Source organism: Gigantopelta aegis, chromosome 3, assembly GCF_016097555.1.
Source record: "Gigantopelta aegis isolate Gae_Host chromosome 3, Gae_host_genome, whole genome shotgun sequence".
Taxonomy (NCBI): domain Eukaryota; kingdom Metazoa; phylum Mollusca; class Gastropoda; order Neomphalida; family Peltospiridae; genus Gigantopelta; species Gigantopelta aegis.
Genome location: NC_054701.1, coordinates 34,278,444 through 34,303,831, shown reverse-complemented (window position 1 = coordinate 34,303,831; position 25,388 = coordinate 34,278,444). Strand labels below are relative to the sequence as shown.

General features: G+C 35.7%; 1 protein-coding gene across 2 annotated transcripts in view; it reads right to left on the bottom strand.

The window, feature by feature from the left end:
• Positions 1-25,388, bottom strand: part of LOC121367922 (RING1 and YY1-binding protein-like) — a 66,061-nt gene that overhangs the window by 15,414 nt on the left and 25,259 nt on the right. The window contains exons 3-4 of one of the 2 annotated variants that reach the window (XM_041492376.1): positions 17,732-17,872; positions 9,716-13,863 (exon numbers count right to left, since the gene is read on the bottom strand). In XM_041492376.1, the coding sequence (XP_041348310.1) occupies positions 13,632-13,863; positions 17,732-17,872 (373 nt within the window). In that variant the 3' untranslated portion in view covers positions 9,716-13,631. Of the gene's footprint in view, positions 1-9,715; positions 13,864-17,731; positions 17,873-25,388 lie in introns of those variants that run through there. The other variant, XM_041492378.1, reaches the window with a different exon arrangement.

Below are 25,388 nucleotides of genomic sequence, written 5' to 3'. Positions count from 1 at the left end.
TTATGACATGCCTTCCACCATGGAAACTATTCTTACACACAATGAACTACCTACAGTGAAGCACTGTTTATGACATGTCTTCCACCATGGAAACTATTCTTACACACAATTAACCGCCTATAGTGAAGCACTGTTTATGACATGTCTTCCACCATGGAAACTATTCTTACACACAATGAACCGCCTACAGTGAAGCACTGTTTATGACGTGCCTTCCACCATGGAAACTATTCTTACACACAATTAACCGCCTACAGTGAAGCACTGTTTATGACGTGCCTTCCACCGTGGAAACTATTCTTACACACAATGAACTACCTACAGTGAAGCACTGTTTATGACGTGCCTTCCACCATGGAAACTATTCTTACACACAATTAACCGCCTACAGTGAAGCACTGTTTATGATGTAAGTTAGTTGTTGACATGCCTTCCACCATGGAAACTATTCTTACACACAATTAACCGCCTACAGTGAAGCACTGTTTATGACGTAAGTTAGTTGTTGACATGCCTTTCACCATGGAAACTATTCTTACACACAATGAACCGCCTACAGTGAAGCACTGTTTATGACGTAAGTTAGTTGTTGACATGCCTTCCACCATGGAAACTATTCTTACACACAATGAACTACCTATAGTGAAGCACTGTTTATGACATGCCTTCCACCATGGAAACTATTCTTACACACAATTAACCGCCTACAGTGAAGCACTGTTTATGACATGACTCCCATCATGGAAACTATTCTTACACACAATGAACCGTCTACAGTGAAGCACTGTTTATGACGTGCGTTCCACCATGGAAACTATTCTTACACACAATGAACCACCTATAGTGAAGCACTGTTTATGACATGCCTTCCACCATGGAAACTATTCTTACACACAATTAACCGCCTACAGTGAAGCACTGTTTATGACATGTCTTCCACCATGGAAATTATTCTTACACACAATGAACCACCTACAGTGAAGCACTGTTTATGACATGTCTTCCACAATGGAAACTATTCTTACACACAATGAACCGCCTACAGTGAAGCACTGTTTATGACATGCCTTCCACCATGGAAACTATTCTTACACACAATGAACCGCCTACAGTGAAGCACTGTTTATGATGTGCCTTCCACCATGGAAACTATTCTTACACACAATGAACTGCCTACAGTGAAGCACTGTTTATGACATGCCTTCCACCATGGAAACTATTCTTACACACAATTAACCGCCTACAGTGAAGCACTGTTTATGATGTGCCTTCCACCATGGAAACTATTCTTACACACAATTAACCACCTACAGTGAAGCACTGTTTATGATGTGCCTTCCACCATGGAAACTATTCTTACACACAATGAACTACCTACAGTGAAGCACTGTTTATGACATGTCTTCCACCATGGAAACTATTCTTACACACAATTAACCACCTACAGTGAAGCACTGTTTATGATGTGCCTTCCACCATGGAAACTATTCTTACACACAATTAACCGCCTACAGTGAAGCACTGTTTATGATGTGCCTTCCACCATGGAAACTATTCATACACACAATTAACCACCTACAGTGAAGCACTGTTTATGATGTGCCTTCCACCATGGAAACTATTCTTACACACAATGAACTACCTACAGTGAAGCACTGTTTATGACATGCCTTCCACCGTGGAAACTATTCTTACACACAATTAACCGCCTACATTGAAGCACTGTTTATGATGTGCCTTGCACCATGGAAACTATTCTTACACACAATGAACCGCCTACAGTGAAGCACTGTTTATGACATGTCTTCCACCATGGAAACTATTCTTACACACAATGAACCGCCTACAGTGAAGCACTGTTTATGACGTGCCTTCCACCGTGGAAACTATTCTTACACACAATTAACCGCCTACAGTGAAGCACTGTTTATGATGTGCCTTCCACCATGGAAACTATTCTTACACACAATGAACCGCCTACAGTGAAGCACTGTTTATGTCGTCAAAACGTATCTAGGGGAAGAATTGTTGGGTGTTTTTCTTTCCCTACTTCTCTCGGTCCACATGGGTTATAAATTATTTTTATTTCCAATATATGATATTGACGATACCGAAACACACAAGGGTAATAATCTCTTTATCATATAATCTCAAGCTTAATCAGGGGTGGGAATTGGTGAACTGTAAACAAGAGGAAGTTTAGAGGTGTCCCGGAAATTCCTGAAATCCTAGGTTAAAATCTGTGCCATCTGACACATTTTTGAGGAAAGGATGATTAAAATGCGAGGAAACGCAATGTACCATGAGAAGAAAACAGCTGATCCGAGGAGAATTCCCACCCCTGCTTAATACAACATGTTTTTGTAAACTGTACACACAACTTTAATTCAAATCCACCATTACTAGACATTCAAATGACATAAGAATATGTGACGCAGTCTTTTTGAATGGAAATGACGTCAAACTTGAATGACGTTTTTTGTTTTCTAAACACTGGACAGCTTGTAAGATTGCTATTTAAATGGTCTAAATGATTTGAATGCATACGTCAATTATGGAGCATCGCCATAGTACATTTGCTTAAATGTCAATAAACATAGTGCCATGACCTTGATTAATTTACATCTAATTTGCAAAGTTATCAAATTCTGAAAGTATGTGATCTGAAAAATATCACATACTTTGATTAACACTAATTATGCTAGCTATTATATGACAGATATATATATCCAAAGATCTATAACTGAAATATTTGTTTAAAATTCATCAGTGTTAGTTAATCAATATTATCTATATATGTACATAATCATCTCTCTGTTTTTTTTATTATAAATGTAGTTTGTAAATTTGGTATAAGAGATGAAGTCATGTACTGGATTATTGCAATTACTATTGTTTATTGTTTGAATTTTAATTGTATAAATACATACCATACATGCACATTATATTGTGTAAATATTATATATATATTATACAAAGTACAGAAATAAATTAATTGAAATGATGTCTGAAAGATTTTCGTTATGTTTATAACAGTTTTAATTATATTATACTTGGTGTTTTTATCTGCTAGAGTTTACATTGTGTCATTTGTGTAATATCCGCTTCCTTGGCACCTTAGGTCAGGTCATTAGGTTTAACCTGCACATTTAGAGAAAGCTGTTGTAGTGCACGCCTGTCATGGGTGCAGGTGTTGGCTCCTCCATCCAGAACAGGAAAAGGGTTTAGGGTGGGAGGAGGACCGCCTGTACTGGCAAGTGCAAGAGAGCACCAGCAGCCCACTTGGTACCTTGTTGAGGAACTACTTTTATAATATACTGATGGAAAGAAATAAGGGAATACATGGAATTGTAGACTAAATTTAGTTCAGAACTAGCACAGTAATGTCTGTATTTCATACAAAGTTGTTATGTGGGATTGAATGTGCTGCCTATATGTTCCCAATCAACTTCCGACAATATGAAAATGATTTTTGATGCAGTCATTATTTCTTGTTGCTATCTGTGTGATCTTTTATTTCTTTCCATCAGTATATAGTTATGATTTGTTTTGAATTGTCCATAAACAAAAACAACCAAAAAACATTTGCAAAATAATGTCCATGAAATTGAAATATTAAACTGCATTATCATTTTTTTTTTTTAATTTTGAAACTTTTTTTTTATTATTCTGGACAGTACCAAAAATGTTTGGATGGGTGTATGTTGTTTGACTTCCCTTTGAATGTTAACTGACATTTTTTACAATTTAACAGAAATGTCATTTTTATGCCACACCACCCATCTAAATTTAATTGTTATTTTTGACTTACTTGTCACATGTATGTACATTGTTTTACATAACACCACCTATCTAAATCTGATAGACACTTCCAACCCCACCCATCCAACCAATATATTTATTTATGGAATAGCACCAAACTGAGTACATAATTTACTCATACAGGTAAATTGAGGGTCTTTCTTTTGCTATAGTTTTTGACCCATTGAAAAAGTAATTATTTGTGTGTACAGATAGATAACTTGCTTTGGAGTATAGGATTCACATCAAATCTAAGCAATTCTAAAATGTCACCGGCGTCGTGGTTAGGCCATCGGTCTACAGGCTAGTAGGTAATGGGTTCGGATCCCAGTCAAGGCATGTGCTTTTTAATCCAGATACCGACTCCAAACCCTGAGTGAGTGCTCCGCAAGGCTCAGTGAGTAGGTGTAAACCACTTGCATCGACCAGTGATCCATAACTGGTTCAACAAAGGCCATGGTTTGTGCTATCCTGCCTGTGGGAAGCGCAAATAAAAGATCCCTTGCTGCTAATTGGAAAGAGTAGCCCATGTAGTGGTGACAGCGGGTTTCCTCTCAAAATATGTGTGGTCCGTAACCATATGTCTGACACCATATAACCATAAATATGTCCGGTAGGTGCTTGAAAAATGTTTGCTATGTTGGCCTACATTGACACCAGAACACCAGATACTTTTTTCTTTTTGTGCTTGAAGTACAAATGAAAGTTCACAAAAAGGAAAAACGGGTGGAGTGTTCTTCTCCCTGAATCTTTTGATTACACATCTTAAAATTTCTACGAGATGTTGATTTTTACTTGAACTTTTAATATTGTCAGACACCCAATAGCTGATAATAGTGTTTGTGTTGGGGTGGTGTTAAAAATGTATCCTTTGTTCATTTCTCTCCCTGAATCTAGGCATGTGCATGGTAATGCATTTACTGTTAATGTCCAACAATTGGGGAAATTGAAGTGCTTTTTGTCAGTGACCAAAGGGATTTTAAGGTTGAAGAGAAAGAAAATCAGATGTTGTTCAACACTTTAAAACATTAATACAAAGAATCCATTCATTCTACATGATCAAGGCCATAAAATTCTGCACCGACAGACAATTAATTACATATATTTCTGTAGAAATATCAAATTGTTCTTAGGAATCTTGAGAATTAAAACAAGTATTTAATCATTTTATTTTCGTACCATCACAAGCAGTTCTTCATATCCCTTGGCCATAATAACTATACTCTGTCAAAAAAGAAATGCATAGGCGAAATATTCATGGAATTATCTCTTTAATACAAAGTGGCATAATTTTGTTATGATCGTATCACAGTCACATTTGACATGAGTATGTGACAATGTTCTTGCTATGGACTAATAACAGTGGAGACGTTTTCGTCACCAAACAGCATCGCATGAGGGTGCTGAAATCGGTACCTTGTGTGGCCACCAGCAGCAGCAATCACTGCGCAACATCTCCTTGGCATAGACTGAATGAGTCTCTGAATCCGGGCACGTGGAATCCTAGCCCATTCTTCCTGCAGTGCATGTGACAGTCACGCTGGCGTACACGTCTGTCCAGTTCGTCCCATGATGTTCAATGGGGTTAAGATCTGGTGATCTTGATGGCCATGGCAGCACATTAATATTCTCATTCTGTAGCAAATCCAATGTTACATGTGCCGTATGCGGCCTGGCATTGTCCTGCTGAAAGAGTTTTCTCTGTCGATCCAAAATGGGAAGCATGTGACGGCGAAGAATTTCATCCCAGTAGCGTACAGCTGTCAGGTTGCCGTGTACGAACACAAGTTCACTTCTGCCAGTGTATGAGATGGCTCCCCACATCGTGACAATCCCTCTATCGAATCTGTCAACTTGGGCGATGTAATTGTTGGCAAAACGTTCATTGCGGTGTCTGTAAACACGTTGTTGTCCACCACGTCGCTGTAGAAGGAAACGTGACTCGTCGCTGAACCATACTCGCCGCCAATTTCCCAAGTTCCACCCCTGTACATTTGTGTACCAGCGAACACGTAAATGCTGATTAAAAGACGCAGGATGGGGCCAACATATGGTCTCCTAGCCCGTAAACCAGCTTCTCGAAGTCGGTTCCGAATGGTTTGTGCAGACACCCTTCTCAAACCAGGTATGCGTCCAGCAGTGTTCGTTGCTGTGGCAGTTCGGTGACGCAAGTGCAGAACTTGCGATCTTGTGCTGCAGTTGTTATGCGAGGTCTTCCACTTCTGGGCCAGTTTTCAGCCGATTGAAACTGCTGGTACCTATCCCAGAGACGTGAAATGGTGCTCCGATGGACATTCATGTGGCGTGCGACTGCTGACAGTGATTCACCTAACTGGAGGCAGTCTATTGCAATGTTTCGATTCGGCAGGCTTAGTCTTGGCATCTTGTAACTCCTCTACGTTGAAATGGAAATGAGGTATCATTGTGAGCATTGCAGCTTTAAATACCCATCACTACCCCAATCATTTTCCCAGAGTTTCACGTGCATTCGCCAAATCGGACTATTTCACGCCAATTTCCTGCAATTGTCGCACAACATGCGTTAAATTTGTTTTAGGGTGCATTTGGGCATGCTGTCCCATTCCAGGAACATTAACAAACATGGTCATTTAGCAACATTGTACAAAAAATTATATTTTGTAAAATCAAACTCTTCTTCTTTCCCCATCACCTATGCGTTTCTTTTTTGACGGAGTATATTTTAAGGTATGCCATGCATGTTTCAAGTACTCGACAGTGGTACATGTACTTGACAGAGTATAGGTTATTCTCCATTTTGGTGGGTTAGTTTTCCAATGGATTATGTAGTGTAAGAAAATAAAATACATGACAACAAACTTGTATACGTGTATGAACACCATTGAAGATAAGTTGATAGGGATCTCACCTCGGTTCACAAGTTTATTAAAACTGCCATTGTGTATGTGTTGGTACTTCACATTAGTAAATGATGATATAATTGCGAGCCGAGACCGCAGCTTTAATGTATCCTGTACATGTATCCCGTGTCTTGTCAATCAGTTGACCCCAGACAGACCTCGAGTGGTAGCATGCCAGCAATCATTGGCTTATTAGCCACCGATCCCGTAACATGGATCACCACAGGATTATCTGCATATCGAATACACATTCCTGTCTGCTTTGATGTGATTGTTCAACAGCCGTTACTTAACATGGGGAGATTAGTTGGGGCTGAAGAGCATAACAAATTTAGCATTCAACTTTTCGTGATTCCATTCTATTACCGGTAATAGTCAGAATAGTTGGCAACTTAACTTTCCACAGAGAAATAATAAATGCAATGAACCCTTGAAAATTACTGGTGCACATACTACACCCAGGATATGCAAGAATTAATGTTTACCACCATTTTGCATGAACAAGAAACATAAACAAGCAGAAACCTGCTGCTGCCACTCCATGAGTTACTCTTGATTTGCAGCAAGGGATCTTTTATATGCAGCTTTCCAGACAGAATAAAACATACCACAGCTTTTGTTACTTCAGAAGGGGTGGGTCATATCCCAGTGGTAAAGCACTTGGCTGATGCATGGTTAGTCTGGGATCAATCCCTGTCGGTGGACTCATTGGGAAATTTCTTGTTCCAGCCAATGCACCATGAATCATGGGTATGTGGGATGGTGCATATCCTGTCTGTGGGATGGTGCATATAAAAGATTACTTGCTACTAACAGAAAAATGTAGCTAGTTTTCTCCAAGACTATTTGACAGTTACCAAATGTTTGACATGCAATAGCCGATGATAAATAAATCAATGTGCTCTAGTGGTGTTGTTAAATAAAACGTACTTTAACTTTGCTACACCAGTTGTGGAGCACTGACTGGACTGAAAAATGGCCCCACTCAAGGATCGATCCTAGACTGCTTGAGGATCAGGTGAGCACTTCACCACTGGTCTATGTCCCACTCAACTACACATGAAGGTTTTTTTAAAACAACACTCAAATTCTGCACACATACCACCTTTATTAATATGCCAGAAAATAATGAAAAAACGTGATACAGCATAAAACTTTTATAAATATCTCTACTGAGATCATATGGTTACAATGTTCAAGTGCATCACCAAAGATGCATATTTCGTTTTCATAAATATTTACTAAAATAACTATAAAACATGGTAAATGTCGTAACAAAATCTTCCAAACCCATCATGTCCATGGGAATTCTACTTACTTAGCCGAGTCAGACCAGGCCCCATGCTTATAAAACGTTCCGAGTCTAGACTCAAGAGTCCGTGGCAATGCTATATAAATTGGAGTCTGGACTCTTAAATGTTTTGTAAGCACAGACCCTGGTCACAGCATTGTTATTATCCAACATAATGCCAACTACTACAACAATGTCCACTCGACTCATCCTCACATCCACTATTGGGTTCAAGAATCTGGTGTGGGCACATTCTGAAGGGTTCCCAAAAGAACCGGTCCAAAATGCAAACTTTAAGTTATATACACTCGATATGGAAGAATAAATCTTAAGCTGTTATTAATCACCATGACGTCTAAGCTGTAAGACCAGTCACCACTAAAGACACTGTCCCGAGTTTGCTGTTAATGTTAAAGACTAACAGAGCCTTTTTAATAATCAGAATGACATATTAAATACATTTTCTTCTTTAGAATATTACTGACTGTATAATGAATGTTTTTGATAAGCCTATAGTTTGTAGCAGCTCAAACATCTTTCATTTTATAATATAGTTGAATCCCGTTGGCTTGAATCCCGTTGGCTTGAACACCGTCGGTGCTCGAGAAAGTTTTCGACCCATCTGGTAGTTTGACCTAACCGTTCAGTTAACATTATGTAAGTGTAACTCGGGACTTAATTTTTGGTTCGAGTGTTGCAGTGTATTCGACCTTTCTGAGTTCGACCCAACAAGAATCTACTGTATATATTTTTTGGTAAAAAGAACATTATTGTGAGGTGAAAGCCAGTTTGAGTTATGACTGTACAAACATTACGATGACCAGAAACATCTTGTTTATTCTGATATTGAAAAAAAACAAAACAATTTAATATGTAATTTTAGGTGTGAAAAAGACAATTAGTTGAAGACATGGCTACACTCACGATACTCATCTCTATGAATATTTTAGATAACTATTGGAAGATGGGTGAAAAAGGTGATACTTGATAAAGGCTGCCTAACGTTTGGCCATTTCCAGTATTTGACAATCAAAATGTATTGTTTTAATACCTTACAAGAAATAGAATTGCTTGTTTAATAATCAAAACCATTTAAAATTGTTCTCGATAAGAACTGACCATGGTATAAACCCATCAGTTGAAAATCTACATCCTCTCAATGTGGACTACATAATGCTTTGACCGGTTTGTATTCAGTCCTCCACCTGCTACCGACCCTGGTCGGGCTGCTGGTGCTCTCTTGCACCTGCCAGTGCAGGCAGTCCCTTCTCCCACCCACCCCAACCTTTCCTGTCCTGGACAGAGGAGCCAGCCGAGGCAGGCACCTGTGCCCATGACAGGCATGTGCTAAACAGCTTGCTCTGAATGTGCATGTTAATCCCTATATTATACCATACCATTGTATTCAGTCCTGTTCTTCATGGAAGGAGGATATTTATACTTAATAAGGCCATATTTATAAATCATTCATGGCAGATAAACCCTAGCCAGATACTGTACCAAAATCAAATATTTACCAAACTCCTTACACACTTTGGTAAATATTAATGTGTAAAAATGCTACTCTTCAATGGTAATGGACATTGTTAAACATGGTCAATGACAACTAAACTATATGTTGTTTGTTAGTGTACATGTATTACAGCTACACAGGTGCCATACACCAAGTATGGAACTACATGTAGTTTTGGAAATGTTACATTCCCTTCATTCCTTAACACCGACTCTCATGCAATAATCTATATTTACTGTACATGTAATTTTATTGTATCATACAAAATCCAACTCTACCAGCTACATGTAAATCATACAATTCAACGTCTTGCTCATCATGCATGTTTTAACACTGATCCAAACCCACAATTCTTTGTGGTGCAAGCACCAATGCCTCGAAAATGCTGCCTTAATTCCTTTTTGAAGTTTAAAAACCCAAAAAGGTGTTGAATGTCACAAAAATCGACATTTGCCTTGAAAGTGAAAGTGTCTAATAAACAGTTTATTGACTATAATATGAAATATTGCTGACCTCAACGGTTTTTGTGACATAAAACCTTTAGTGTACGTGTACATGTCATTGCTCTCGATCAATAAGGCGAGCATAGTGAGGTTCACATGTTACACAACACTGCTGCTAACTCGTCCACAAGGCTGGAATTCAAAAGTAGCAAGCTGCAGACAATTAAAACAATTTTCATGAACAACTGTAATGTTTCTCTACGACCTATCAAAAAAAATCACCACAAATAAGAAACTCTGCCTGTACAATCATGTATTACTATTAATTAATCTGTAAAGATAAAAAAAAAAAAATCCATACTTGCCTTCAAATAACTATGCTATGGTTAATTTCATAGATTTTAAAAGTACAAACTTAACTACCTTAATTTTATAGTGAGTGAATATTTCAAATAATTTTTTTTTTTAATTTTTAAAAGAAGAGAAAAATAAAAAGAATAACATGCAGTTAATAATGTATGAATTTTTTTGCAATAAAATTGCAATATTCAGATGATCAAGAGTAATAAGTGTATGAACAATAAAACCTCTCCCTCTTCTCAGTAAAGTATCAGAGTAACAGTAACATGTGTCAACTTTAAAAAGTGAAAAGATAAATGTTTTTTTTCCACAATGATATTGCAGTTAGATGAAGATCTGAAATATGACAAAGGTGTGTATGCATATAGTTTGATACCAATTTGCATTTATGATTTTAATTATTAATTATTAAGAGGTACAGGTACATGTATTTGTAAGATGGTTAAGTATTAAATTGCGTAAAACTAAATTCAAACGCAACTGACAACATTCTATTAACAGACATGTTTAATAAATATAGTCTGCTAGAGATGACCAATTTAAGGATATTACAAGCAAAATGGTTATTTAGGCACTTTGTGCAATGCATTTTATTTCTTTAATTACTTTTTTGTTGTTGTTGAGCTTTCCTACACCTAGTTATGTATGACAAAATACTTTGGAATAACATTTCCTCTGGTTTTCACTGATATACATAAAAATATGTATTAAGGCACCAAAACTGCCCTAGTTAAGATATTTATAGTATGTATCAGTCAAATAACAAAGAATCAGTAAATAGAGTAGAAATATATAGACAATAAGACATATTTTTTATCCTCAATTTGGTTACTGAATATCTGCAGATACACACAGCAATCGGATTGGAGATTGCCATGCAATTTTAAATTCTCCGTAGCATTTTTTTTTCCTGTGGACTACATTTCTATTTGGTTCCCAACCCCCAATGTTTTTTTTGCCAGACATTTTTTTTTATTTCAGGGCTCGATTACCTGAATAACAAAGACTACCTGTCCTTGTACTTTCCCTATTTGCAGGTACATCTTGCATATTACAAGTGTGTCCATCTAGTTTACGAATAATGATAATGGTTTTGATAAAAAATATATTTGGCAGTAAATTCAAAACTACATGTACATGTAAACTTATGGTACATTGTACTACTTTCCAAACCAGTACTGGAAAAAAAAGTATAACAAATGAAAAACATATATATTTGTTTGTAACATGGTGCCTATATGAAAATGTGAAGACAAGATCAACTTTGTGTTCTAGATCTGTTTCCGGTATGTACATCGGTACGGAAATGCTTTGGTAAATATGAATAGAAATAACAATATGTCGTCACACCGTCAATATACTGGTGAATAATGTCTTAATTCTGTACACAGTTTATCCACTCCACACGCACATTATACATGTTAGCACATACATCTCTCTCCAGTAGAAAACAACACATTTAAATAAAGAATTGGCCAAACACTTTCCAAGCCAAGAACATCACAGAATCCAAGCAGTTAGTACGTAGCACGCAGTAATGGGCACAATGGCTCAGGTTTTTTAAATCAGTCACCATTTTTTTTAAGTGTCCAAACATGCATGTACACCTAGTAGTACACATTGCTCAATGTAAGTCTTGTTTTTTTCACCACGCTCGTTTTAAAAACTAGACTAGAAATCTGTACTCTAACACTATGCATGATGCTGATCCACAAACCAAGGCTTGTACTTATAAAACTTTCAGGGTCTAGTTTTAGTCTGGGAACTTATGACTGAGATCTGCAAACATCTAGAATCTAAAAACAGAGTTCTAGCCAACTGTTCAACTATCAGTTTGTCCAGACTCGAAATGAAAAATATACACTTATACTCCGATTCCACCGACGGTTCAATGCATGTCTTTAGGATAAGTCCTGGTATTTCTATAGTGGAGCCTTTAAATTATTATGGATCAAGATTTGAAAGCAGGAATGAAAAAACAAACCTTGGATTTTAGTGCCACCCAAACCTTTTTTTTTGTTGTCCTTATTCTCTAAAAAAAAACCTCTCTCACTGAACCCCTACTTTTTGACATTGTAATGTTTTTTTAAAAGATCCCCCCCATCTCCCACCCCCAAAAGTCAATTTCCTCTCTATCAAACTTTTACCTCTGAACTGCAAATGAGAACAGACCCTTTGTGTCCCATCTCAGAACAAACATTTACAGTTTTTAAGACTGAGTAAGAGTTAAGACCCTAAAAGCTTCACAAGCATGGGACCAAATCATGTTACAGTTTCTTTACACACCAAAGCACAATAATACTTTCCATATGGAGTCCTGCAAACATCACATTCCAAAAACAATACTGCACAACAATTTACACAAACCCAACTCTCTATTCTTATTGTAAGCACAATACTTATTCTTTTTAACATGTTTCTTATGGTAAGCATGAGACTTGTTCTTTTTAACCTTTTGATATTAATGAGCTGTCATCTTGGCTGATAAACCACTTTTAAAATTCATCTTAACCATCAAATTTTTTTCATTTGGTCTAAATCATATAGGTACAAACACTAAGTGTTTATTTAATGAATCTAGATCAAAATAGTTTTGATTGCCATGAAGAGGTCTAGACTGCAGACATTTTCACCTGAACTAGTTTAAATTGTTCTGAGTTGTATGATCTTTTTTCTTTCTTTTTTTATGATCTTAGTACCTGTATGACTAACCCATAACATGCATCCTTTTCTGTTTTATTTGCCTTTTACCCTTGTAATGCAGCGTGGGCTAAATTATGTCAAGCTATTATTTTTGGAAGCATTTCTTAATGTGTGTTATAAAAGCGTCTGATAAAAGTGATTTATTTGCACTGTTTTAAAATGAATTTGTTATAGTGCATTCCATGTCCTTTGTTGGGATGTCAGCTTGCTTGTCCACTAGTGACCAATGACTATGAATATAATAAAAAATTTAACAACATCAGCCAATCAGTAGTCTTCTTTGTTGAAACATCAGATTGCTTGTACACTACTGACCAATGACTATGAAGATAAAACATTGTAACAATTATCAGACAATCCGTCGTCTTCTCTGTTACGTCAGCTTGTACATTACTGACCAATGACTATGAAGATAATATTCATAAACATTTTGATAATATCAGCCAATTGGCCATCTTCTCTGCTGACGTCAGCTTGCTTTTCCACTACTGACCACTGAGTATGAAGATAATATAACATTTTAACAACATCAGCCAATCGGCAATCTTCTCTGTTATGATGATGGCTTGCTTGTCCACCACTGACCAATGACTATGAAGATAATAAAACATTTTTGTAACTATCAGCCAATCAGCGAGTGTCTATCTGTTATCTGCATGGTTTTCCTCCTCATCATCGACCTCCTCATGATCAATGGGATCAATTCCAGCACTGGAGGAGTTAGTGTCACTGTTATCTGAGCTGATATGAGTTTCTGAAGAGCGGGTGTCTTTTTTCTTTTGTTGGTAGTCCGTAATAATGACCGTCACACTGCCGACTGTCACCGACATGTGGCGTGCACTACTGCGATCAATGTTCTTTAAACGGGGAGGCCTGCAATTATAAGAAGACGACACACATATGACATGCATGTAACCAGCAGCACAAAGACAGCATTCAGATACAACAAGCACGGTTTAAGCTGTTATTTACCAAATTGACAAATGCTTGAATTTGGCTGTTTATAAATATTAATTTAAAAAATCAGCAAATGCTCGAATTTGGCAAATGTTAATTATTAATTTGCAGAAACCCCCCCTCCAAAAACATGCTAATTTGAAAATTGTGTATCCTTTCCAGGGCTTTAGATTGCACCAAAGCTGAGACGATAAAGGGTGTGCCCAAAATAAGCAAGCCTAAATTAGGTACAAACATGCTAACCTCAAAACAGTTCACCTCAAAATCAATGGAATATTAAGTTGTAATTGGATTAAACTGGCTTGAAATACATTTGTGATTATGTACAACTTGTACAACTCTTTACCAACTAGTATCAGCATTTCTGCACTAAAAAGACCTTGGTGTGCTCAAAACAGACAAAAAAACCCACCTGTTGTGCCTATATCAATGATATCTAAAGCCTTGCCCCTCTAATCTACAGCCAATTTGGCTGTGTGGCTAATTGAAGCTTGAATCTGGGTACAGATTTTCTGTCCAAATATGCCAAACTGCTATTAAATTAAATGTTTTTTGGGGTTCAACTTAAACCCAGTACAAGGCAATGTTTCTCAACAATTTTAGCTTGAAGACATACTAAAATATGAAAGCATCATACTTTGGTTGGTATTACTATCAATGCAGACCTTATTATTAGTTAACTTTTACAAGAATCCTTTTGTATTCCCATAACTTTCTGGTCAAGGGAATCCACAAATAGTTCATGGAGTATTTACAATGTGCAATTCAGCATCTGATGCTGATAAATAATATGATGTTTATGTGTAAACAAATTATATTTTGTAACAGGTTTTGTCTGAACATAATTACATTTTATGTTCGGCTACATGAACTGTAGATTCTTGTTTCTGTTTTAAAACTGATGATACATAAAAATTAATGGATTCAAATGATTGTCATTATGGGGAATATCTCGGTAATTTTTTGTTGGTGAAACCCCACCCCCCCCCCCCCCCCCCCCCCCCCCAAGCATTAAATGATTAGTTAATTAGTGACAATATGTAATGGTGTACTAGATATTAAATATATTCCTATAGATTATATAAGAGTTTAGAAAACAATTACGGAGAACTTGAGTTTCATTTTGGCTGTTCCAGAATGGAAACGGTGGGATTTTTTAAAAATATACACGTACCCACCATTCACAAAATAAAATTCTATTAAAATCAAGTAGAGACTGCAAAACAATTGCAGTAAATCCTCCAGACATGAATAGTAATTACAGTCCCTCCCAACGTGCCTTACTCTATGTGATAAATTAAAACAGTTCCTAGGTGTAACAAAAAATATTGTTTGTTTCAACCAAGCCTATTTTTAAACTGTCAACTCTAATATTTTAATAAATATGTACATATACACATGTATGCTAAATTTAATAAATATATATATGCTAAATTTAAAATTTAAAAACCATATATTGTAAATCTAGGAACTTGCAATATTAAATATTTTATGGAAATTTATGAAAAATCCTAAAATAATGTCTGGTTACTGATAGCCAAAAAAACACTTGATTTAATACCAACATTGAAGCTGTCCAATTTGACTTCACTCTATATAGCATAATGTTGAATATACGTGTTTGGACTAAACAGTGAAAATGGAAATAAATTAAGGAAGTCTTGTTTGATAGTTTATTACTACATGTGTATATAATAATATATCATTAGCTGTTTGGCTGTAATATTTATTCAAGACATTTCTCACAGAACCTCTATGCTTGACCCACAACCAGAATATGTGTGTGTGAGGGTTTGTTTATGCTGGGGTGTTGCTAAACATTCGCTCTTTCTCTCAGAACCCTACATAATAATGTTTTTGTCATGTTCAAGTCCCATCTAATTAGAAAGGAAAAAAAAAGAACTACAGAACGGAATTACATACATTTTTCTTCCCAAACATATGTGAGACGAACAAACATAACTGATAAAAAAATAAACGCAGCTCTGAAAACACTGTCTGGCTTTTGCTCCCGCAGTGTCTTGTCATTTGGCCTCGCTATTCTATCCCACAGCCTATCGGGTCTTTACCCATTCTTCTCGCCTGGTCGGGGTATCGGTCTCCAACACAGTAATTGGACTTCTATTGCCAAATCTGTCAATAGAAGGTGATGCCCTCTCAACGGATCGACAAGAGGTATCGGCTGTGTCTTTACCCTAAATATATTCACAGCCAAACAACCGCGGTATCTCCCCCCATCCCTTCCTTAACGCTTGGCTCACAAAACGCGCCACAATGGTACCATGGGCCTGTTTGTACTTTTCCTTTGCAACTGTGCACGTTGTGAAAACACGTATTTGGTGTTAAACACTTGGGACGTATGAATGCAGGTGTTTTCTGCTACTTAGGACTGCTCTAACTAAACTCTGTTTGTCGCCGTGTTTGCACAACTTTCGAGATGGCCAGCCGGAGTATGTACTCACAATATTGCCTGTTAAAGAGTTCTCGTTTGCTGTTTAATTTGTCCACTTTTTTTGTATTCTTCTTCTTACTCCCTTTAGGGTTTTTTGTAGCATTTAAACACACCCTTCACACACACCCTACCATTATAGTGGATTCTTCAAACTGAAGCAAATTTGTGTAATACTGAGGGTCTGTCTATGGCCCAGTCGATAGTGTGAAACTAAATGTTTATGTACACACAGGACTTCATATTCGCCAGGCGGAGTTAACACAGGCCACGTTCAAACATATGTAAGGCTTCTTGTAGCAAGACCACCCATAGACTTCTGCCCGCTCCAGTGAGCAACAAATGAAAACGACCGAATACTTCAATCTTAATGTCAATACATTCATACAATATATTATTTGTTCATTGTCGGGATACCTAGTTGATAAAATAAGTGGCAGAGAGAAATAGGATAAAAATGTTAATCTAATTACAAAATTATTGTCAGCGCTCCCACTGAAGTAACATTTATTGTGCGATTGCCTACATCAGATCATTTCCTGGCTTTTCAATGATTTCTAAATGGGAGGAAGTTATATTGGTTTCTGTATTTAATATCATTTTCTGTTTGTCATCCATGCTGTGTGATGGTCCAGAACAGTTACTGTAATGAACGTGAATCAAACTTGTTTACGCTACGAGTATACTGACAGAAAAAGAACATGTCAGATCACTTATTGATAGTATCTTTCATTGAGCACTCTCAAGTCCAAGGCCTGTGCTTATCAAACTATAACAATCTTAAAGAGCTCATTTCTCAAAACATTGCATTAAATCAGTCCTAAACCTACCAAATTCCGCTCTTTAAAACTGTTCTTTCTGCTGTGCTAATCACATTATTTAGACTCTAAAAATATGAAATGGTGATAGTCCAGTAACATACATACGTGTGTATCTTACCATTTAAAAGAGCTCTATCTATCTCGCTCCATGTAATGACCCTGAGACTAGTTCATGGAGTTAGTTTAGCTTCTCTTAGCTAGTGAATTAAAAAACAAACACCAAAAGACCCACACACACACCAAAAACCAGTAATATAAAATGATTAAATATCAATTCTCAATATGGTAATATCTTAAATGACTCCTCATAATCTAAGTTTGGGGAACAATTAAACACTCCCCTTGGTCGGTTGTTTTCATGACATGGTCTGCAATTATATATTATACAAATAGGACCTACTGACCATAAATTATTTTTGAAGGATTGTTTTTGGAAATGATGTATGTAATTTTGTGTGATTCATTTTGTTTAGGACAATTAAGAGGACCACTGATTTATACATAATATACTGACCGATTACTTTTCCTGCCTGAGCTGGGATCAAGTTTGCCTTTTTTAGCTGGGTTTCCTATCTTTTCTCTCTTGGGTGGCGCTGGGGGAGCAAACTGCTGGGCTACTTGTTGGGCAACAAGCTGGGGGTTTATTCGAGGTTTTCTGAAAATGAAATACATCAATCAATAACTCATGTAAACAAGTAATAAAAGATACTACATTAGTATTTATTAATATACCTGTACATGTACAACTGAACTGGTTTTAGGTTTAAAAACAACAAAAACCAACAACCTAAGAACAAAATTTGGAAACATGCATCTACAATCAGCTAATATAGTAATAACCTTGTTTCTAAATTGAAAAATCAGCATACATGTATAACCATAAAACCTGTGCATGGATGACTTGTATCAATAAAAGCAATAAATATCTCTAGTGTTAATTTCAATGGACAGTTTGGAGTTGACTAAGGAGCTGCAAATCAGATAATTTAAAATTAATCTTCTACATGCTGGGTATTGCAGCCTATAAACCTGAGTAATCTACAATGAATCAATACCGGTAGTTGAGAAAACATACATTTGGAAATAAGATGTCAACAATGTATATAGTTTTAAACTTGGAAAAGTAGAATTACAATCAATCAATTTACTTTGGCTATTTTCATCACTTGTTTTTTATATTTTAGAACATCTATGAATTGTAAGCCAATTGATATTATAAGTTGATTGTTGAGTACCCGACTAATAGATCTAAATCGAACAATTACATGTTGCATACTCATTTTTGTACACCCTCTGCAGCTACTTGTTTTCTTGTTTAGTTAAGTAATAACATACATTGTACATGTATATTATTCCAATATGGCAAAATGCAAATTAAATAACATTTCTTTCAAAAGAGAAACTTATAATATAATTATAATTCAGTACTTTAAAACAAAATAAGAGACAGTCACTGCAGCCATGAATAGACAAACGTTCTGCCAAGTATAACTGCTACAGGGAAAAAACACACAAGAAAATGCAGGTGCATTGTCAGGAGAAAAAAATATAAGACACAATGACAAAATCAAATGGAAGTGAACTAAAGGGCACAATATTTTTACATGTATGTTGGAAATAGTTAAACGTTTAAAATCTATCTAAATCCATGTTTTGAGACTCCTGTTTTGGTGTGGTGTTTTTGTAATATTATTAACAATTTTAATATTTATTTTAAAATAAATGTATATAAAAAGTTAAAAAAAAAAAAAAAAAAAAAAAAAAAAAAAAAAAAAAAAAAAAAGATTATGTATTCTAAGACTATTGTTCTTTTAATTTTAGATAACAGATTTGTCATTGTTACTTAAATATGGAAACATGGCATTTCAAGTCAAACAAGTAATCATAGTTTTATTAAGATTGAAGATTAAAAAGGTGGGGCAAGTAAACAAATATCAGGGACCAGCAGACATGTGACAGAGACTGTCCTGGGGCAAAGAAAACTTTCCAAATGTTTTGAGGCCCTCAAAGAGCAGGTAACAAATCCATGACAAGCACTTACTCCCTCTATCAGTATCCTTTGTTTGTTGTTCATGTTCAATTAAATGTATACACAGCACTGGCGTAGGAAATGTGTGTGTGTGTGTGGGGGGGGGGGGGGGGGGGGGGGCAGTTTTCAGATATTTTGCTTTATTATAGTGTAAAAGTGTATAAATATAAAAGTGCCCCCCCCCCCCCCCCCCCCCACACACACACATACCCCCGGTACACACACACATTTTGGCATCTTCCTACGCCACTGCACAGAGTATATGTGTGTAGTCATTTCCCTTCATGGTGAACACAGACAGCCCAAATCATCTGTTTAGTATTTATGTTTAACCATCAACTCTCTTAATAAGAAAACAAAAAGTTTATTGTTATTTTTTTGAAAGTTGCATACATGTAGTGATCAGTCATTTATTTTTTCCCAGTGTACCACTCTATACATTTATATAATTTGTATTGACATTTAGAGTTGAAGCTATTAGGTCGAAGCGTCTAGTCATGGTTTTATTCATGCGTATCTGATAGATGCAATCTGTATTATATCAGCAATAAATCACCTTGTATTTAACAACAGAAAAGAAAAGAAAAGAGAAAAAAACTTTTTTGTGTTTAACATAAATTTAGCTAACAAACTGGGTTTTTTCCTGCATTTCATTTGTCCCATAAAAACAATGTTTGTTGTCTGGTTGGTCAATGACCGTGTCAAGCTGGCCCCTTTAAGAGAGATAAAAAAAACGTATTACAAGAACACATATGACTACTGCTGCTATGCAAACGCTCAGTCGTAAGTAATATTTAATAGCTGAATTCTCGCATCTTGGGAGGTAGGATTTCACACTTCACAGCAGCCCATCTAGGATGATCACCTTTATAAACACCTTCAAAAGCAAACATGGAGAAAGAATTATTAAATATCCAAGCTTGAAATAAACACATTGGGGAGAAAGAAAAAAAAACTCCCTTCAAAGGTGGCATGAAATCGACAGCACACAGGTGATCGACAAAAGCTCGACACCAAATCGTGTGCAGCCCTCAAAGGAGGACATAAAACCAATTCTATCCATATTCTTGTATGTGTTTCCACACATTCATTCCATTTGTATGGTTTGGTTTAGTTCATTATCATCTGAATTACAGGCCGTTGCCTTCCAATTTACTGGGTGGTATGCAAACCGAAGACATACAGAATGCAAAGACGAATGAAAGAGACAGGCTGACTTTGACCAGAAGAGAGTATTAAGTTGTATGTAGCATTGAAATCGCCATGAATCAAGCATTGTCAATGTGGGCATTTGTGATAGAATGGAATTGTCAATCACTCCATTAACGGGTGGCCTATGGCCCTTCACGTTTGTGTCAATCAATGTAGCTGGCCTAAAAGTATTGACTTGACACAGCCATCTGACTGCCAATCAAATTCAATCTTTGTCCCCAGAAGAGTTAATTAATCAACAATATGCTCACAAATAACACTATTTATTGTTAGCTTGTGAACTTGGGATTAACTTGTGGAAACCAATAACAGGGGTACTAGATACAGTAGCTTACAAATATATTAGGGTAGAGAGAAAAAAAAAAGACAAGTAAATTAGCTAGATCAAACAGGCCCATGCTATAATAGATACAATAAAATTCTCATGTGGAATGTTGAATATTTTAAAATTACATGCAATTGGTAATCTTATATATTGTGTATTTATTAAAAATAGCACCAATGCATATATTTATTTTCATAAAAAGATAAATTTAATATCAGCTAACAATGTTTTTGTTAGCTTAAATATCATTACACAATTAAATTGATATATGTAATATTTAAATGGATTTTAAAGTTCATATTATACACAAAAATTAAATTCAATATAATTAAATGAACTTTGGAAATAAGTATTTGAAATCTACACCTCATAGGATTGCAAAATACAAGACAAACAATAAAAAGTCTGTTTAAAGAAAAAAATGTTTTATTTAACAACACACTGAACACATTTTATTTACGGTTATATGGCATCAGACATATGGTTAAGAACCACACAGATTTTGAGAGGAAACCCGCTGTCGCCATTACATGGGCTACTCTTTTCGATTAGCAGCAAGGGATCTTTTATTTGCGCTTCCCACAGACAGGATAGCACAAACCATGGCTTTGTTGAACCAGTTATGGATCACTGGTTGGAGCAAGTGGTTTACACCTACCCATTGAGCCTTGCAGAGCACTCACTCAGGGTTTGGAGTTGGTATCTGGATTAAAAATCCCATGCCTCGACTGGGATCCGAACCCAGTACCTACCAGCCTGTAGACCGATGGCCTACCACGACGCCGGTAAAAAAGTCTGTTTAAAACCACAAGGTAAAGGTATCAATGTTTCATATCACTTCATTAAGATTGTTTTTCATGAGGATTCAACCACCTTTGATAAAGTTATGGCCTTTGAACTTAGGAGACATGAAAATTTGTTGGGCCCAGTAGTGGACATACATGTACATGTATAATGATCTGGCTGTTCTCAGAATGCATTTTAATTCTAATAAACATAGGTGGAAGTATATTAGGCACTTTAAAATAGTAATAATAGCCAGTGAGATTAATGCAATGCAATCATTGGATTTTTATTTTTATTATACAGCACTAGTTGACGGTTTAAGATTAAAAACCAGTCAGATGATCACGTGACAAATACTATTTCTAGTATGAATTGGTTGCATTAAGTGCGAGCATGCAGTTACAACTCCAATTTAATAAACTTTATTTTTACATTCAGCAACTTGATAATAAAAACATGCCTTATAGCAAACCCAAAGCACATTCACTACTTTGGATTAACTTCAAAACCACTTTGGTACAATAGTACGTGGGTGTTAAAATTGACATTTATAATGTCTACATGTACAGGGATTTATCCAGGATTTCTTGTCAGGATTCCAAGTCTGATGGGATTGAAAAAATAACTGCATGTAAATCATACCTGGGATATTTTTCAGGCCACTGAATGATGCAGTACAATTAATTTATTAGAAAAGATAGAAATATATTTCTCCCATCCCTAGCCATGCAAGACAGACCCATTCCATGACGTCAGCCCATGAGGAATAAATCTGTCTTGCATGGGCTATGATGTCATTGAATATAACGTAGGGAGTATTACGGTGTTGGTGATATATGACATCATATCAATGCGAGTTGGCTAGTTTTAGATCAGTATTTTGTTATTAAAACCTTCATTATAAAATCTATCTTGTTAATTTGTAGTGTTAAATTATATTTAACATATGAAACAGACGTGGCAAATATAGTGTAGTTTATTTATGATAAAACGGTCAAATAAAGAAGTTACCTTTTCAGCCATCAATGTTTGTTTGTGTAAAATAATGGTTTATTTATCAAATGGATAGCAGAAAAAGACTCCATCATATGCAGTCATGTGTGATAGAAAAAGTACACTCTCGCTGGTGGAGATTTCCACCACCTCGGGTGTACTACTTTTTCTATCCCACCTGATCACATATGATGGGAGTCTATTAATATTGTGAATGTTTAGTACAGAAACTGGGAATTTTCAGTGCCACTTTCTTTTGGGAAGGGCCAATGTTCAGACCCACAGAATGCTTGGATAAATACCTGGTGTATCTGTTTTAGATGCTTTAACCAGTGGAAAACATTATTAATATTTTTACTAATGCTAACAAAGATTACTTTAGTTTTTCAAGCTGATCTAAAATTCTCAATTTTATGTGAAATAATTCTACATTTCTCAATCTCACTAGGTATAATTTTTCACATAAAATACTGTTTGGTATAAATATGGAAAAGACCAGGCTGATCTTAAATTTAAATTCTGTCATTGATAATAAAGGTACAAAGCATTGACACATGCATATACATTATCATACAGGGAACATTTTGCTGGCAAGTTTCAGAGATCGCTACACAATTTTTTTTAAATAAATAATAATTGCTGATAAAATTTCAGTGACTAGAAATATCGCTAATCAAGATTTTAAAAACAAAATGCTTCCTGCCATATGATGTTAGCATATGATTTTTAACATGTAGCTGCCGATTTGTGGCATTAACAGTCCTTTTGTTTTACCTGCATATAGTTGATTAGATGTGTATTTGTGTTTATATCACCTGCTTGCTGCACAAGTGATATTTGAAAATATGCACGAAAAATTAGGACATCTGAGATGTCTTTTAGAGAACTATGGAATTCAAATATACATGTAATAGAATCATGAGTTGCAATTCTTTGGGGTCGTTTTAGCAGGTGAATCTATGTTTCAGCTACTTGGTAAAAACAAATGGACTGCTATTCCCTTTTCACAGGCTGCTATTTTGAGTCCTGTAATACATAATAAACTTTGTGAGTTTTTCTGGGAATAAATAAGTAAAGCTATAGTATGTTTTCCCAGTCAAATGCCGAGACTAGATACATGTACAATGCACACACAAAAGTGCTTGATTCGCACAGTGATGCAAATCAATTACACACATTTTATAGTTTCTTTTTTATATATATAAAGTTATAAATAAAAAGTAGTTAAAAGTTTATTTTAAGGTGAACAGTTTGCCGCTCTCCAAAACTTTTTCAGACGAGTGAGGTTGTGAGAGAGAACGATCAATCGCCTTTCCTGATGAAGACTGAATGTGTGTGTGTATGTATAGGCAAACATTACCCATAAAACATACAACAAAACCGCTTAAGATTACTTTCAACATTACCTTTACTAAAAGTACAAAATAACACTTTTTGACAGATTGTTATCACCCCGTCATTCAGTGACCCTATAATTACAGGCATGTCTGTTTATTGATTGACACCTGAAGGTGACCATCTCAATTTGCTCCAGTTACGTGGGTAATAAATCACACATGGAGTAATATATCAGACAAATCACAGCACTGATTGTTTGGCATAAATACATACATGTTGTTATAAACCGGCCTTGTTGGTTTAGTGGCTATGCCATTGGGCTTAAGGCTGGTAAGTACTGGGTTCACCTCCCGGTTCCAGCTCCCACCCAGAGCGAGTTAATTACTCTCTTGGTAGGTGCAAGGCCACTACACCAATTTTGGTCTCCAGGCACAATGGAGCGGGGGAAACGTCTTAATTGTATGTATTTCACCAAACATTTGCAAACTATTTTTGAAAACGTCACAATTAGAAAAGCATATACAATGTATATTTTGATGACAGGACTTCTATTTAATTAGGAGATAACCATATGGAGTTTTTAGATTTGCGGGTGTTATTGTCTATTTGATCCCGCAAATGTCATTGCAGGCATCAAATAGACAATAACACCCACAAATCTAAAAACTCCATATGGTTATGTCCATTGTAAACTGAAGAATTTTTCTACTGAATACAGTTAGTATATTTGGCATTTCTTGAAAAAAATACCTGGCTACAATCTAACTGTAGACCCTTGAATCGTCAACTTCGCCTGTTCCAATTGCTAAATGACGTCACTTTCTAATGATGTCATTAGCTTTCCGGGTGTTATTGTCTATTTGATCCCGGAAAAAGAATGTAATTAACCAATCACAATACAGAACACACTCCAGTCAGTTTACAATTAATTATTCTACATAAGGACACTGAAATTAAGTTTTGTTTAGGAATCTTGTAAATGTAAATGTAAATGTTACTTGAATTATTAACGGTCATTTTGAGGTCACAAAAGTTTGAATTTGCATATAACCATAAAAAAATATTACGGTATACGATTATATCAAATACAGTAAACTTATTAAATATGTTTCTCTTGTTATTATTTTTATTAATTAATTAAAATACTGAAGTAAACGTACATATGAAGAGTTTAGGCACAAAGCGCGATATATCCATTTTTCATTTTCAGTAAAAGTGATTGTTTTAATTGGCGTATATCACATTTTGATTTTAAAAAACGGGATTTACCCAATACAATTTCATATGGGTAGAATATTTCTTTGAAAATTATTAAAATGTGGTTATTTTAAGAATACTTTTTTCAGCCAGACTAAATGTTGTAGTTTCTTAGTATAAAAAATTGGCTCTTTTGGCATCCATACATACATACATATTAAAATATTTTCAAATAATTTTAAAATAAATAAATATATGCACACCTTATAAAACATTCAGAAGAATAACTGC